At 35.0% G+C, this 19,001-nt stretch overlaps 1 protein-coding gene across 1 annotated transcript in view; it reads right to left on the minus strand.

Moving 5' to 3' along the window:
* Positions 1-18,332, minus strand: part of LOC138713466 (chymotrypsin-2-like) — a 33,337-nt gene extending 15,005 nt beyond the window's left edge. Inside the window, exons 1-3 of the mRNA XM_069845591.1 lie at positions 18,177-18,332; positions 8,640-8,725; positions 2,601-2,689 (exon numbers count right to left, since the gene is read on the minus strand). Of these exons, the coding sequence (XP_069701692.1) occupies positions 2,601-2,689; positions 8,640-8,725; positions 18,177-18,225 (224 nt within the window). The 5' untranslated portion in view covers positions 18,226-18,332. The remainder of the gene's footprint in view (positions 1-2,600; positions 2,690-8,639; positions 8,726-18,176) is intronic.
* Positions 18,333-19,001: the final 669 nt, after the last annotated feature.

Genomic DNA, 19,001 nt, shown 5'->3' on the forward strand with positions numbered 1-19,001 from the left:
GCTTTGATGATAACAGTAAAATTAGAATCTTACGGATATTATCGAGTAAAACAGTGTTAACATTTGAAGCAGTGGGCCGAATAAAGATCTATGTCACAATCTGCTAACTGTGCAGGAGGATCAAAAAAGTTACGTAATCGAAGTATACTATTGTATGTTATTGAAAGTCGTAGAACACGTCATAAAAGTTTCTAATATTTTTAACTCCACAGAAATGCTACTGGGGAATACAGACAATAAACCATTTCATACAGTCAGAAGATTATGAAATATACAAAATCAATAAAGGTTAAATTATGAACAAACTGGTTGACGTTTATTTTTAAATGCTGTAGGCCTATATTAATATGAATTAACACCATGTAATTTATTAAAGTTGTCCCGCACCGTGGCGTCGTGGTCTAAGGCATCCTGCCTAGGACCCTCATTACGAAATGCGCACTGGTTCGAGTCCTCATGGGGGAAGAAATTTTCTCATGAAATTTCGGCCAGTGTATGGGACGGTGCCCACTCAGCATCGTGATGCACTTGGGGAGCTACGATAGGCAGCGAAAATCCGGTTTCGCAAACCAGCTATAATGGCTGGGGGCGTCATCGTGCTAACCACACGATACCTCCATAATGGTTGGATAATCGTCCACCTCTACTTCGACATGTGGACGTGAGGCAAGCAGCCGGCTGGTAGGTCTTGGCCCTTCAGAGCTATAGTGCCATGGATTTACCTTATTAATTTATTGAAGTTACACTCAATGTCATATTATAAATAAACATACAATCAAATAGTAACACTATTATTAGGAAATAACTGCGGAATTGAGATGTAGGGACACCATTAAATTAATGAAAGTTGTAATAATAACAAATGAATAAAGAAAATTAAATATTACAGTTGAGAAATTGTTGGGGGATGGAATTTGAATCCCTGTCCCGAATATTCAATATCCATCCCAACAGATGGCTTATTGTTGAGTATAAATTTTATTAATGATGAAGACAATAACAATCACAGTCTTTAAATGCTGACTGTAAGAGAGTAATGCATTTTAAACAGCTCCTTTCTGACATCAGGAGCAAGCTGTGAGCACATTTCCTTACAAGAATTTACATAAATCTCTTCCTGATAAAATTCTAGATAACTATAGTGGCAAAACACAACATAGACCAACAAACAGTAGGTAAAGTGTAAATTAAAATACAACTAATAGTCCACACCTGTGGAGTAACGGTTAGCGCGTCTGGCCGCGAAACCAGGGTTCGATCCCCGGTCGGAGCAAGTTACCTGGTTGAGGATTTTTCCAGGTTTTTTTCTTAGCCCAAAATTGAGCAAATGCTGGGTAACTTTCGGTGCTGGGCCCTGGACTCATTTCACCGGCATTGTCACCTTCATCACATTCAGACGGTAAATAACCTGAGATGTTCATAAAGCGTCTTAAAATAAACTACAACAACTAATAAAATACTGGAAAAATAACAGACAGGAACTTACATTAAGTCGACCTAGTTGGCGAGTTGGTATAGCGCTGGCCTTCTATGCCCAAGGTTGCGGGTTCGATCCCGGGCCAGGTAGATGCCATTTAAGTGTGCTTAAATGCGACAGGCTCATGTCGGTAGATTTACTGGCATGTAAAAGAACTCCTGCGGGACAAAATTCCGGCACATCCGGCGACGCTGATATAACCTCTGCAGTTGCGAGCGTCGTTAAATAAAACATAACATAACTTACATTACTTACGACTTCGTCTTTCTTGTTGTATACTCAAGACCACTATCTCTCAGAGACTTTCGCGACAAGTCTTTCCACTTATTAATATTAATTTGTCTGGATACTTTCTTTTTTAGAATATCTACTATAGAAATCGTCACTGTCTTGCAGTCGTCCATTTTACGTAATAGATCAACCGAAACCTGATACACAGAATTCAAGTACCCAGTATTCGTAAAGAGAACAAACTCCCGTGAAATAACTCCCGATACGATGTAAACAACTGGATACGCTAGAAATGACTAGTGAATAGATCGTTGTTCGAATCAAGAAATTTATATTATAGCGATGTACCGAAGTACATATAATATTTCCATGTAGGAATTTTGCGTTATCATTTGATGAAGGATCGGTGGAGGGGAGAAAAACTAAGAGATGAAGTTTAAACTGAGATTATTCAATCCGGCATTGGAGTTGGAATCGGGTGTGGCTTAGTGGATAGAGCGTCAGCACGTAGAATTGAAAACCTTTGTTCGAATCCCGGTGCCAGAGAGAATTTTTCTCCGCTCCACCGATCCTTCATCAAGAAGTTCATGGTTGTAGCTCGTGTAGAAGCGCCTCTAATACAGAGATTGAAAAATAATTTTTGTGAGAGCTATGAAAGACTATTCCATTCAAAATTCGATTTTGAAATATTGTAACATAGATCGTTATTCGGCCCAACGCTTCATTTAGAGAAAAAGTGTGTATTTTTCTTGGAAAAAATATTAATTTGTGATTAATACTGTATTAGAATTTTTATTATACTCTAGCCTTAGAATAAATTTTAAAATCTGCACAATTATTCTACTTCCATTCTGTATATCACAGCATCTGTTAAGGCAGTGATATTTCTTACCAGATGACACAATGTGACGCTGTCAAGACGTAACATTCGTTGATGATGGACGCCCCACACACGTGATTCTTCCAGTAACGAAGTGATGCCTGCATAACAAAATTTCAATTACTAATCTGTTCACAAGATTAACCATTCGTGGAAAGCCAGCCGCATTTCAGAAATAAAAAAAAAAGAATTGTAATTCATATTAAGAATGCATTCCCAGAGACAAGGTCCAAATATATGAAAGGTCCATACAGGAAAGTCCAGATACGTATTCGTCCATGATATTTAGTCCATAAACAAAAAGTACAAAAGTAGAAATATCCAATAGACAAAGCCCAAGGTGCAAAGAAGTCCAAAATGCAAAATGGTCCGTTATGTAAAAATGTTTATTTAAAAAGGGAGCAAACGTATGAAAGCAATACAACGACAAAAAAAAAAAAAACTCTAGGCAGGAATGTTTCCAAGGTGAAAGCAATGTTTTTGTTGTTATGGAAATGAATGACTTCGAAAATTCTTAGTACTTTGTAATAAATCTCAATACTATTTCGTTTAAATGTCATTCCATTTTTGACCAATGAAGTGTAATGAAATTTTGAATTCTAACCAATCACTGTCAGACATCGCGATAATTTTTGCAGCTAGATTTATCGCTATCAATATATCGCATGGTCGTTCTTTTGTTTAGTCAGTGTCGCCAACTGTTTCCCCGTAAATCGATGAGCATGGATCCATTAATATGCATCTACACGGTTAAACTTTTCTTTCAACTTCACGCATTCAAGCAATGAATGCAAGATTCATATTTAATATTAATTAATATATTTACGCAGTGAAGACGTTCAAAACGGCGCACCATGTAGACACAAAAATCTTCATCCATCTTAATTGAACTACGTTTTAAACGTGATTCTTTCAATATTTTTCCCAGATTCCATGCATGCGCGCATGGTAAACTGAACTGCGTAGATGCAGCTTTAGTTCCTTTACACACTATAGCAAGAATGCGTTTGTCGAGCTATGAAAAATGCTTTCCTGTAGCACGGAGTAACGGTCGAAATAAGACATAGTTGACATTGGTCCCTCTACCACAGGTAACCTAATCTAATTTTAGCCTATCAAAATACGTGAATGGAATTAAGCAATTAATAGAAAGTCAAATGTTCAAATGTATGTAACATTAGCGCATATGAAACCAAGAAAAAGCTTGTATAGTATTAATTTATACAAGATCTTTGATCAAACTGCCTTCAGTATGACATAATAAAATTTTTGTTTTAATTACTGTACAGAGATGGTGTAGCAACATACATCTCGCTGTAGTATGAATACATAAGCATTGCTATCTGCCTCCACACATATTACATAGTTCATAATTCTCGTTGTAGTGTTTAATGTAACGATGAAGTACTATATAAAGTCCGAAATCTTACTTCCACATCTACGGCTTCATCTTCTAATGCCATGTCCATTGTAGGCTATCTGAAGAAAATTATACTCCTTCATTCAGATTTGATAACTGCGTTTTCAACAATTCTTCATTTAATTAATGTACTAATCAGGTTACTGTAATTATATTATAAAATTTTAAATTAAATGATGATTTCAACAGATAATGAAAATATATTTCTGTCATACTAAAAAGGGAAAAGCTCAGTACATTTAATTAGCATTTTTAAATCTGTGTTTAGCTTTTCGTAATTGGCGTTACTGAATACCATCCTATTTCTTTATTGCAGTAATCGATATTCATCTATTTCAACTTCACAGTGTCTGAATAGGTTAAGTATTCGTAAATATACAATTATTAATATTTTGTGATCGAATTTTAAGGATATATTATTTACATTTTTATTTTATTCACGAAATAGTCCTAATAAATGTCACTCAAGGTCTGAGATTTCCCAGATAATTTTGAAGAAGAAATTACGGAGTTCGTCCAATATGTGGATACTAAATACATCAATAGTAGGCCAGCAAGAAGAAGGAGGAGGGCTGTTCTCCCTAAGTTTCCACCTGAAATGTGGATTGTTTATGAATTAGTGTTAAATGGTCGCCAACGAACGAACAACGCTATGGAGGGATTCCACTCTCATTTTCAAAGATTGGTTATTTCTCACCATGTAAATATATGGCGATTTATAGAACATTTAAAACAATGCAGAATGAAACGGAAGTACTGGTGACACAATTATTAGGTGGACAAAAAATATTAAACAACCACTGAGCAGAAAAGTACCTTCACAATCAACAAGTGGAAAATCTTGTAACCAGATACCAGCAATTCAAAGACGAGAGTGCTATACCTCGCTACTTAAGAGCAATTTCTTTCCGCCTAAAATTGCTTTCTGACCCACAACCTGAAGATGATGATGATCAAGGTGAACTTTAATGTATTTCTTCAGTGCCTTGTTATAACAATTATGAATAAATTAACTGAACTAATTTAAATACAGTTACCTTAACACTTTTTTAATCACTATTCATTAGTAATATATTTATAGTAAGTCTGGATATTTTACACAACTTCATTCCAAGTGGATATTATAGGCATTGAAACATGTTCAATTAAGAACTGGACCTCTTCCGATCTGGTATATGATCAGTTTGAAGATTTTAATTTTGGACTTTATGTAATTGGACATTTTCTGAGCTTGGACATTTTTCATAAATGGACGTTATCACATTATTGAAATTTTAGTAATATGGGCATTTCAGTATTGAACTATGTATCTGCTAACCTAAGAATGCAGTCTTTGTTCCTTTAATATCATTTTTCAGATTTGTTCTGTTATTTTATTTTCTTTCTTGCACACTATTTGTTTCATGTAGGGGAGAGTTCGGACATCGGGTAATATCGGACAGTGATGTTTCTTTCATCTACCACCAGATGGTAGTACAGTGATGTTTCTTTCATTTACCACCAGATGGTAGTAGCAGTGTTCAGATGTCTCATCAAAGAGTTTGTAATACTTACTAGAGACACATACCCGTGAGTGGCAGGCAAGGAAAATGTCACAAATTGAATCGGCTAGAATCCGCCATTAAAGGGAGTGTTTGCGGCGCGAAATTCGGAAACAGTACCACAATACATTGATGTAGCCTGGTGATAGACACTGTTTTAAACGTCTTTTACCAAGGATGGGTCGTGATGAAATGAAGATGAATGGCAGAGGAGCGCTGTATTTATTGAAGTATTATATGATTCATCTTTGGCGATATTATAAAAAAAATAAATTCAATCATACATATAAGTTTATACTTGGGATAAGTAAGTGAAATATTAAATAATGGCAATGCCAACATGAATTTTCAGTATTACCAGTATTGTTTAAGGTCACAATAATAGCTATCTACTGTAATATTTAAAATAATCTATATTTTAGTCCTTTCATGCAAGGGAAGAGAAAGATATATGGTGCTTAGAAAATGTTGTGGTGAAATATGGGATCATCAAAATTCTGGAAACCTGATTTAAAACATAACAAGAATAAATTTTTATCATTAAACAATTTATTAATTGTATAGCTGTCAGTACAGGCTTTTTAATGCAGTAGTAGTAATAGGCCTAGTAGTAGTGACATAATAGAGGTCTAGTAGTAGTGGTAATAGTAGGTCTAGTAGTAGTGGTAATAATAGGCCTAGTATTGGTGATATTAGTAGGCCTATTAGTAGTGGTAAGAGTAGGCCTATTATTAGTGGTATTAGTAGGCCTAGTATTGGTGATATTAATAGGCCTAGTAGTAGTGGTAATAGTAGGCCTATTAGTAGTGGTAAGAGTAGGCCTAAGCCTAGTATGGATGGTATTAGGAGGACTAGTATTAGTGATATTAGTAGGCCTAGTAGTGGTAACAGCAGGCCTAGTATTGGTGATATTAGTAGGCCTATTAGTAGTGGTAAGAGTAGGCCTAGAATTGATGGTATTAGGAGGCCTACTATTAGTGATATTAGTAGGTCTATTAGTAGTGGTAAGAGTAAGCCTAGTATTGATGGTATTAGGAGGCCTAATATTAGTGATATTAGTAGGCCTATTAGTAGTGATAAGAGTAGGCTTAGTATTGATGGTATTAGGAGCCCTAATATTAGTGATATTAGTAGGCCTAGTAGTAGTGGTAACAGTAGGCCTAGTATTGGTGATATTAGTAGGCCTATTAGTAGTGGTAAGAGTAGGCCTATTATTGATGTATTAGGAGGCCCAGCATTAGTGATATTAGTAGGCCTATTACTAGTGGTAAGAGTAGGTCTAGTATTGATGGTATTAGGAGACCTAGTATTAGTGATATTAGTAGGCCTATTAGTAGTGGTAAGAGTAGGCTTAGTATTGATGGTATTGGAGCCCTAGTATTAGTGATATTAGTAGGCCTAGTAGTAATGGTAACAGTAGGCCTAGTATTGGTGATATTAGTAGGCCTATTAGTAGTGGTAAGAGTAGGCCTATTATTGATGTATTAGGAGGCCCAGTATTAGTGATATTAGTAGGCCTATTAGTAGTGGTAAGAGTAGGTCTAGTATTGATGGTATTAGGAGGCCTAGTATTAGTGATATTAGTAGGCCTATTAGTAGTGGTAAGAGTAGGCCTACTATTGTTGATATTAGTAGGCCTATTAGTAGTGGTAGGAGTAGGCCTAGTATTGGTGGTATTATTAGGCCTAGTATTGGTGATATTAGTAGGCCTATTAGTAGTGGTAGGAGTAGGCCTAATATTGGTGGTATTATTAGGCCTAGTATTGGTGATATTAGTAGGCCTAGTATTGGTGGAATTAGTAGGCCTAGTATTTGTGGTATTAAAATGTCTAGTAGTAGTGGTAAGAGTAGGCCTAGTAGTAATAGTTGGCCTAGTATTGGTGATAATAGTCGGCCTAATAGTAGTGGTAATAGTATGCCTAGAATTGGTGGTATTATTAGGTGGTGGTGGTGCTGATTGTAATAGTAGGCCTAGTAGTGGTAGTAGTAGCAGTAGCAGTAGTAGACCTTGTAGTAGTGGTATTAGTAGGTCTAATATTTGGTATTAATAGGCCTAGAATTTGGTATTAGTAGACCTAGTAGTAGTGATGGCAAGGCATCTTGTGGTGGTGGTAATAAATTTGTGACCATCAGCTATATTTTCACGAATAAACTAGAAGTACCAAACGGAAATTACATGATTTACCGTAATTTATTCTGAAATAAAACAGTTTTATAGAGATACTGTCTGAGGATTTTATTATGCACTTTGCTATTATAATCTACTGTAATATGATGGCACCTAACCCTTACATACATTGTTGAAATCAACCGTATAAACCAGATTAATATGCTTCTGGAAAAAAAAAAATGTTATCCATGAAATGTTCCGACATTCTGCAAACACATTGAAAGGAGGAACTGCATTTAGAACATTTTTCCAAATATCAAGATATGTATGTTTTCCTGGGCATCCTACAATAGCAAGCTATGTTAGAACAATTATTTGCGGCGCAGTATTTCACCATTTTCTTATTATTTCCCTTCAGGTGTACTTATATTTATTCGTACTCCTCAAATAAGCATGAACTGCTCGCACTCCCGGCGAAGCATCAACTCCCTTTAATGGCGGCCGAACATCGGTTCAAATTTGTACGCTACACTAGCGCCATTGGTGTCTCTAGTTATATATTACAAACTCTTTGTGTCTCATACAGAAACGTCACTTAGGTACTACCATCTGGTGGTAGATAAAAGAAACATCACTGTCCAATATTACTCGATGTCCGATACTACCCAACTTTCCCCTCTGTAAATCATTTGAGATGCAAAGACTGAAGCGAATAAAAAAAAGTAAACACTTTTTACTTATAATGTATTTGTTTAAATCGGTTATTTAACTACGATTTCGATAGAATTACCTAATATTTTCCTTAATTTGGATAAACCTGGAAAACCTCAACAAGGATATCAGCTCAAGCTTGATTTGAACACGCTACCGAGCGCAGCATCGGATCAGTAGACAACACACTACCCCGAGCATTACCGACTAGTGATAAGGCTTATCTCCTAAGCATTTTACATTAACATTTTTATTCCAAGTTTACTCACCATGAAAGGGTATTGCCCAGGGCTGGCATTCGTACCGTTGACAATTCTTTCTCCAGAAGTAATACCAGGTGCAGGGTGGGGATGCCCTGAGTAAAACATGAGATATGTTAGAAGAAAAACACATATTCTGTTAAATACAATTAAAACAAATAGCTATATTATTGGGCCTGTGAGGATAATGTTTGTAAAACAAAGCATCTTTTAAATGTGACTCGAAAAAGGTACTTCTGTCGTAAGTAAAGATTTTCTGTTCAAAAACATTTAGCCTACCTTCGCACTGTCTGATGGCAAAGAGGCGTGGTTCCGATCGCAATGCTTCTTGTGACTAATCCTAAAATTTATAACATGGTCACTGAAGTACTCTGTACGTGCAACATCCGCAAGGTTGCCAGACTAGTGAAGTTGACAAGTCGTACGAATCCCTGACAGTTGGACACTAAAATAGTCGTATTTTTTAATTTTTAAAATATAACGATGTTAATAATTACAATGTTTCTTATTGCGAAATTAGATGTTGGAAGAATTTAAAAGAATATATACATTTGTTAAGCATAAACGCACAAAATAAAAACAGAAAATAATTAATTTGAATGAATGAACATACTTTTTATATAGAATCTGGATGAATTCAGGCGTAAACATAGGCCTATGTCATGTTTGAATCCATTAACTAGTGTCTTTACTCGTTATTGAAAACAGCATCAATAAAATTATAATACTAGTATATTTTACTTTTCCGCTATAACCGTACAGCTTAGTCGGTGTATTGTTCAGTAGTGCAATTAACTGAATACATACTCGGTTCAAAAAGTTTTCGAAATATATTTTTTTTCGCCTAAATAAATAATGATACGTGGTATATTTATGTTTCTGGTGTTGGCATCATTCATGACGTTATTAAATACTTCCGTAGAAGTTTCATAAACATAATCATTGTTGTGTGGCGACTGGAAGTTATTTGTGTGATATTCATTCGTCGCATTTCATAATGTGGGTTACAGGGCAACGCGCAAATAACAAATTTTGTGTGTTTTTTTTTTGTACAAATCTCCTTCAGAGACATTGAGAATGCTTGTGTGAAGCAGCATTGAATTTTTTTTTGTGGCCGTCTTTGTTACTCAAACGGCCTTATTGTGAAATGCGACGAACGAATATCATAAACAATAGCCAGTTGCCACACAAAAACAACGAATTATAATGAAACTTCAACGGAAGTAACGTCATGAGTGATGCCAACACCAGAAACAGAAATATATGCCTACCACATAATACACCGTGTCCCGCTTAGAGGGATCGATAAATAAATGTTCACCATTTAAAATCAGTTAAAGACATTGTTGTGATTTACATCTGAGAAAATGCAGAAACTGTCCAAGTTTATGCAACTTCATGTGCATGTGTACCAATGTTTAACGTGGAAACTAGCCTGACGCCATTCAGTAGACGAGTAGAGTATTTCGTCACTGGACCATTCTTCTTCATCGAGGCGACAGTCACAGGGAATGTGTATCTGGACTTTGTTGGTGACCAACTCCCCCCCCCCCCCCAGGATCGGTTTTTCAGCAATATGGGGCTCCACCCATTGCTATGAAGCAGTGCATGACTTCTTGGATGCAAACTTTCCCGATAGGTTGGTCGGAAAATGAGTTCCCCTTGCCTGGCTAAGTGACTATTTAGGTCATTGACTTTTTTCTGGGGCTTTGTAAAGGGTATTGTGTACCAACGTGATCGATTGACTCTTTGGAAAAACTGAGGCAACGCAATTACAAATGCAGCTGCGCTAATCACTCCACAAATGTTACAGAACACTTTACAGGAGGTTGAGTACCGTTTAGATGTCCCCAGGGTAACTCTAGGAGCATACATCGAGTTGCTTTGACCATTCTTCGAAACTCGGAGAGTTTTTACATCAAGTTATGGAAAAAGTTATGTTACAAAACCATTATTTACACTTCAAATTATCACATATATCTCGATCCCTCTAAGCGGGACACAGTTTATTATTTATTTTGGGCGAAAAAATATATTTCGGAAATTTCTTGAACCAAGTAGTATATGAATGAACCAGTAAAAATAAGACACTATAAAGTTGTATTGTTTCTTAATACAGAAGAGTTCTGCACACGGCACCGCCATTTCAAAGAACAAGGAGTTCCAGGAAACGTAACATGATTACATAAACATAATTATCGTTAATAATAACGGCATAATCTGTTGTAAACTTGTTGTATGTCCACGTTTAGAAGCGTCATATGTGGGACTTCTTCTGTTCTCCGATGAGATTCAGATTACTACACATATAGCTGCGGATCATAAAACCACACAGCATTTTCTTCCTTTCCGCCCGCAGATGTATGGCAATCTACACTATAGGCACCGTGGAAGCTCCTCTGGCGGCGACTGTTGTTACTAACTGCAGGACAGCAGCGATAGAGTTATGCTTGAAACGTATGAATGTACTTTGTCTCAGGTTAAATGATTAGAAATATGGATAATCCTAAAAAGCGGAAAGGTAACACAAATTGCTCTGTTATTTGGTGCAGTAATGCGTATAGGAATATTCATTCCCAAAACAGAAAATTGAAGCGGAACAATGTTAATTGTGGATCCAAGCAGTAGTCTACGCAGACGAAAGTAAGTAGGCTACACTGCTTGTAAATAATCATAGTATTATTATATACTAATGAAAAAATAGAATCTATATGTTATATTATATTTATAAATAACCATTAAGTCAACAATGACGGGAATTTATAATTTAAATTTCAATGCTGTATGTGCTATTATATTAAAAAAACATAGTATACATAATTACCGAGTTCTTACATATATATTATGTATAATATTAGAAACAATAATATATATTTATTTTTAAATGTATTCATATCGATATTTAATTCTTGGCTTCAAGTGCTGATGGTTCACCTTGGGAACCAATACCCACAACAAGAATTTGCAGTATTCATTTTATTGGGAACGAGATCAGGACACTTCCAAACCCAGCATATCGTTCCCAGTATTTTTCCACAAGATTACAAGAAAAAGTTGCTTCATCTCAACTAGCTTAGAAAAGATATGAAAGAGACGCAAAAAGAAGAAGAAAAGATGAACATTTAAGTATTACGGAAGGTGAATGCTCAACAAGTGTTATTTCGAAAAATGAAGTAGTCAGCCGTCGGAAGAAGTAAATGAAACCATTCTTAGTGATTTTGGTTTTTCTTTCACAATTGAATTGTGAGAATTCTCTACTCAAGTGTCTATTCCATTACATCCCGAACTGAAGTCACATAAGAAAAATGTTATGACAAGAGTTCAGGAACAGATGATATGTTTAATGAAATGCAAGGTTTCCAAGATTATTCTTCAAAAAGAGATGAGACAGATCTAACCAGACTTAATGGTAGTGACATTTGTGGTTTTGAATATATTGTTAAAATTGCTGCCAATTGAAACACAATCATATAGTAAGATTAGTGAAGAAAATAGCCTACTCATATTTTCACATTAAATTGAAAACTGGATTGCTGTATTCTGCTATGACGGCGATGGTCGGAGGTCATCGTACAACTATAATTATGATGTATTTTTACCACCACTTTAATGCTGTTTGCTACTGTAGTTTTGTGCTTTGGCCTAGCAGAAAAAGTATTCAGGAAACAATGCCCGCAATATTGCAAAGAAAGTAGACTACCCAAAATGCAGAGTGACAACTGATTTTACTGAAGTTAAAGTGGAACAGCCACGTAACGTGGAACAGATGGTGGCCTTCAAATCTAAATGCTACGGTGGCAGATCGAGTGACACATTCATAACAGCTGATTGCGGATTATTTACTCTATTAGAAGGTGGTGATGAAGTCAGGTTTTCCCGGAATAAAAACAAACCTCTCCGATAAAGTGATCATTGTTGTTACTTCACCGCATCTGCATGATAACAGATTAACAGCTGAAGAAGTCGAAACTACTCGGCAGTTTCGAGCGTCGTTAAATAAAAACATAAAAATGACTACTTTTAGAAAACACATAATACGTAATTTGTAGAGATATTATACACATATAAATATTACACACGTCATGACATCATACATATATCATTGTTTTCGTAATACTACTATTCCTCCCTCATTAAATGGTCTGAAATCTAATTTAAATGCCGAACGACTACACTGATATTTCAGGAACTCTGTAGTTACATTTTTACACTCCTCTAGTAGTAGGGCATACTGAACTTTCGACTGCGTCTATTACATAATTAAAGACTGTAGAATTCTGGGTTTGCAGTGAAAGACCTACCCTTGGTCAGAACACTATAAATGAACGAACCTATTCTTACTAATATTACAGCTTTTTATCGGCAGAAAGCCGCATGTAATTTCTATATCACACATGACTAGTGAATGAATGCTAGCCTGTAGTTAATTACGAATTGAGACACCGCGCGGCGCCACCAGTACGATTTCCAGACCCATGCACGGTGCCTATAGGTATTATATTATATTCACAGGTTTCTTGCAGGTCCTACCGGTACTCTAGTTAATGCGTATCGCTTTATAGGCACTATATATATATATATATATATATATATATATATATATATATATATATATATATATATATGTGTGTGTGTGTGTGTGTGCGTGCGTGCGTGCGTGCGTGTGTGTGTGTAAATTCATATAGGAGCTTTATCTTTAGTCCTATTTTTTAATCTTTGAAGAAATATGAAAATATTAGACGTGCATCGTACGCCCTTACAAACTAGTCCTATGTTTAAGACTGTAGTGGTCAGTGTTGCCAACTCGATTTTTAAAAACTCGCTAAAATACAGTGCAGAAAACGCTAAATTGCTATATTGTCAATGTAAAATAAGATTATTTTACCGCTATAAGTGTTACAAAACCGCTAAATCCCTATATGGGCAACGAAATTTCATAAATTTTACCCGCTAAACTAACACTGAAAAACGCTAGATCTAGCAGGAAAACCGCTGAATTGGCAATACTGAGTGGTACGTAGGGCAATCCTGTACAGCCGGCTTGAACAATAGCCTATAAACAAGACGTGCTGATGAATTTCATATCATTATCGACTGTAGAACGTTCGTTATCTCTTGGCACTGCCAAATTAGTAGCCAAACACTTGCAGATATGTAAAATGGTATGTCGATCCATTGATTGAATTCGCTCTTGTGAACTCTCAATCAAATCGGCGGATGCCTAAGAAATTTGGGTCCTCAGTAACATCACCAAGAAGATTTGGATTGTTGTTGAGTCAACTGCCGAAGACAGGTTTAAACCATATAAGTGGCACCAATAAGACATCATTCATGAGGCAACTAAGCCAGGAGATAACGGGATAGAGCTTTTGGCTGATAATTTACAACACGATTGGGTATTTAAAACGGCGTAAAAATTGTAAACTGTATTAAACATAATTTTCTAACTACAGCAACTATTCAACAGTCGCTGTAGACTTGCCTGATCTCTCATGTGTAAAAATGTAACAATTTTGAGTCCTATTTACTGACATTACGCGGAAGTCCTTAATATCTTATTCCTTCTATTTTTTATTTATTTCATAATTTTTATACTTTCCAATTAAATTCATCACTGCCTTCTGGTAAAGTTTGAAATGACAGTCTCTCTTCTCTCTGTATTCGTTCTGAACATTTTCTGTAATGATTATTTTTTTGCACAATTATATGAATGTAGTATACTGAAAACGTATTTCGAATGAAAATGTGTGACTACCTACATTAACAGTTCAAATATTAAGTAATTAATCAAAAACTCAGAATATTGACCTTCATTTCTTTTCTCTAGTCGCGTCGCTGTTATTTCCGGCAGCTAATCACGTTGCAGAGCGGCTACATTTAAACGTGTGCATCTTGTCGTTCGCTGCTGATGATTTATCCACTTCCTAAAGCTCGATAAATACTGGATATAATCGTCCGCCATTTTGCCGCACCGTTAAATATTATCATGTCGTAGCTTCTATGAGAGTCAATCAATCGCACTATAATTTTTAGGATTCATAGACGATTGCCTAAGGATATCATAGAAAAAAATTAGGAATCAAGACCTTTTTAGAAAAGTGAGAAAAAATGACTAACTTCATAGTGACGTTCAAACAAGACATTGACATTCTCAAAAGTTGATAAGCGAAAAACTTTTTTATTTTTCATGTTAGATGCGTTGTCAAAGTGAGAGAAATGTTTAGAAAGAATGAAGATTATTTTTAAAAGTAGATGCTACTCAAACTCTTTACCGGTTTCCGAGTTATTGCTAGTTAAAAAAAAAAAACGTGATTTTGCCTGACGAACTTCCGTATGCAGAGTGATAACTTTTGTCTCTTAGAACTGCGGATTCTCATAGATCACCGCGCAGATTTCAAAATATTTCCATTGTTTAAGGTATTCGAGTTAATCCTGAGTTTTGATATTTAATTAATATATTTTTACTACATAAATAACAACTATGCTAATTAAACACTAGTATGACGTACTTTGAAATTCAGGAAAATGAAAAGAATGGCATAGTCATTTTTTTTAATTTATTATTGGTATTACTCTCTATTATTATTATTATTATTATTATTATTATTATTACTATTAATTTTATTTTTATATACTTATTGCTTTTAAGGAACCTGGCGGTTTATTGCCGCCCTCACATCGTTCCTTATCCTGAGTAAGATTAATCCAGTCTCTACAATCATATCCCACCTCCCGTAAATCGATTTTAATATTATCCTCCCATCTACGTCTCGGCCTCCCCAAAGATCTTTTTCCCTCCGACCTCCCAACTAACATCTATATGGATTTTTGGATTCGTCCATACGTGCTATAGTGCCTGCCATCTCAAACGTGTGGATTTAACGTTCTCAATTATGTCAAACTTGCGGTGAATTTCGGTGAAGTCCGAAGGGCATAATTAGTCAAATCCACTATCTTAATTTCCACGCTGAACACCCCTGGGATCTTTTAAGAGCGAAAGAGAGAGTGGTGTGTGGAAAGCAACGGGAAGCTACCGCATTTTCCTTTCCCAAGAAAAATATATGGATCATATGCGGAGACAAAGAGGAAGGCAGAAAGTAGGAAAGACTGGAAAATGCTGGGTTTGCAGTGAAAGACTTGACCTTGGGCAGAACACTATGAATGAAATACTATGAATGAATGAATTATGTCGGGTGAAGAATACAACGCGTGCAGTTCTGCGTTTGCAACTTTTTCCATTCTCCTGTAACTTCATCCGTCTTTTTATTATTGTTATTATTATTATTATTATTATTATTATTATTATTTCTTGGAAAGAAGTTCTCTCGTTTCACTTTCTGCACTAGTAAAAGAGCTAATCCACTTCAAACCGATCAAGATTTGACATTGGTATCTCAGGCTTTCTTTTTTTTTAACCTTTACGGACACGTTGAACACTTTACTGAGTCTTGGGCGCAGATAGAAGGTAAAAATATATTTTTTTATATAGGGATTTATATGGATTATAAATATGAATACATTTAGGCCTATTTTGCAGCGTTAAGTGCTTGTGGGCTTCTCTTCCACTCAACTAGGTCTGCAATATACAAGTACAAAAAAGTTATAATAATAATAATAATAATAATAATAATAATAATAATAATAATAATAATAATAACAATAATAATAACAATAATAATAATTGTAGTTATTATTATTAATGTTATAAATAATAATAATATTGATATTATTATTATTATTATTATTATTATTATTATTATTATTATTATTATTATTATTATTATTATTATTATTATTATTATTATTATTATTGCCATGGCATAGTTTAAAATTCATTAGAAAGAAAAAGAAAATAATGTCACAGTAATGTTTAAATTTATTATCACTGATATTACTCACTTGTCAATATGTTATAACTGGAACTTGGAAAATTCAGGTGGCCTAAATTGTGTTTCTGGGTCTCACAAGAAATGCGAGTAATTATTAAGTTTTTAGTTTGAGGCTCGTAATTAAGGTTGGGAGACTAAAGCAAAATTAAAAAAATATGTATTATTTGGGAAAGTTAATACAAACAAAATATCCCGTCTCTTTTCCCTGTACCAATCCAAAATAAGTAACTGTATTTAAATTCAGTATTCGAGGTTAAAAAGTAGGCCTACTAGTTTATCTTTACCATTCCGAATAATTAGAAATAAAAGTCGCAAACCATATTCGTATGGCATTTGTTAGAGTGCAAATGAAGTGTTTGGTTTCATTGAGCTAACTCATTTATTTCTAAAGTAATATTACTTTCAGTAGGTTCATCCAAATACAACGGAATTAGAGACAATAGCTTCATAAAGTTTCACCCTCTTCCTATTTCAGGAACTATAAAGATTTAAGGCAAAATATTTTGTACTCTCTCTTGAAGTACTCAAACTATACTTTCATAATTAATGTTTCAATAAATACAAAATAACAACGCCACGGATTTTTGTTTATTTTTTCATTTGTCACATGGATTGACCCTCTTGTTACGTTTGAATATTCATAATGAGAACATGTATGTATTTCGTAAGAAATAATCATTTCTTTTCGTTATGAAGTGTTGTTGATTGAAAGTTGATTGTGACTACGAGTCGAATCTATGTAACTATCGAGGCAATAGATAGCGTTTAATTTCTTTGTCATATAGTTTGAGCGGTAATAATTATATCGCATACAGGTTTTTGTATTGCTATTCCAGTCTCTTGTAAATACACCTAGAGGAGCGAAGAGCGTTTCTATATCATTGTTTGTAGAATTAAGGTTATCATATTGGCCGCTGGATTCAATATTCACGGGTTCGAACCAGGCAGAGCGCAAAAAATTGGCCTACTTAGCATGGTTTCCTCCTGAAGTAGGGGCCCCGCGTGGTAGATTAACTGCACGTGAAAGAACCCTAGCCCTGATTGAGGAATACAGGAAAATTTCATTGTATTATTTTGCTCGTATTGATTTTCGACGCGGAATAATCTCTGCAGTTGAATGTGTTGTTATACGTATAAAATACTGCTAGACCTACTACTCTTAAACTTCAAGTAATAGATCATAGGTTTATAACGTTTTTCGAATGGGTTCTTGATTTTTTTATTTTCACGTCATTTCTTCAGGTATCTGAATCATTCGCTTTCACAGTAACTTAAATTTAAAACTGTAAGTCTAGGGATTAAGTCTGAGGTTTGTCTATTCAGTTAAGTCTCCGATAAGTCTTTGCGTGTATGGGGTCCTTGAGACATGATTCTCACTGACCAATATGGCCACTTAATATTACAATCTTCGTTATATGAAATATTCGCGCCCTTATGAAGTATTCTCGTCATGGACTTATTAGCCATTAATCTGAAATAAAACCTTATCGTTCTGTTGGTTAGTGTTGATGAAATAATTATAATTTTAGTATGATGTTACAAAACGTTGAATTAATGATTTTACGCATATCAAACAAATATGATGCACGTTCTTCAAAGTGGCCGTAACTCACATTCGAAATTACTGAAAAAGTGACAAGAGAATATCCATACTTACCCATGATCCCCACCACACAAATAAGCATGGAGATGGTGTAACGCAGCATGGAGGAAGCGGCTGTATCTTCACTCACAGTGATTAAGAGATTTCGTCATGTCCAACTTTTATAGGTTTATAATTGAGTTATTGGTCTTATCGGAAGTGATTTAAGCGATTAGATACTACACAGACACTGAGTTTGGGATTTTCTACTGACCTTCAGAGAAGTGTTCGAGAATCTTTTGTTCTTAATTGAGAGCATGACGATGTAGGAAAAAATATTATCAGTAACCTGATCATTCATAATAGTTTAACATTTCTATAAAATTGCATAGGTTATCTTGTGAAGACTTTTAACCTTCTAACAGTGTTACAGATTTTGCAACACTTATCTCTTGTAGGACAAACTCGGCTAATTTCTTGACACGGCTAATTTTGCGATATTTCTTTTTAAATTTACGATTAAATTATACCAGCGACGAGTATAATTTTTATGATTTAGTATAAACGGCAGAAGATATAATGTAACATAGATTTTGTTCATTGCACTCTTGCAGCGACATGAGCAATTTTTTGGAAACAACTCGAAAGCTGTGAAATCTATAGCTTTGAATTTATGAATGAATCGTTGCTCGTAAGCAACGGAATGAATACACCATCTGATTTCCTTTGTTAAAAAAAGATTTTTACTGTGATTTCTGGTCCAAAGTGTTTTCAATGTTAAGTACTGACATTATATACTTCTTAGTAAAAAATACATGCTTATCAATTCACTGATTTATGTAACAGAGCCTTATTTCGGAAAGTTATTTTCTTAGCGTTTTTATTTTAATTCCATGAGGC

Source organism: Periplaneta americana, chromosome 14 (assembly GCF_040183065.1).
Source record: "Periplaneta americana isolate PAMFEO1 chromosome 14, P.americana_PAMFEO1_priV1, whole genome shotgun sequence".
Taxonomy (NCBI): domain Eukaryota; kingdom Metazoa; phylum Arthropoda; class Insecta; order Blattodea; family Blattidae; genus Periplaneta; species Periplaneta americana.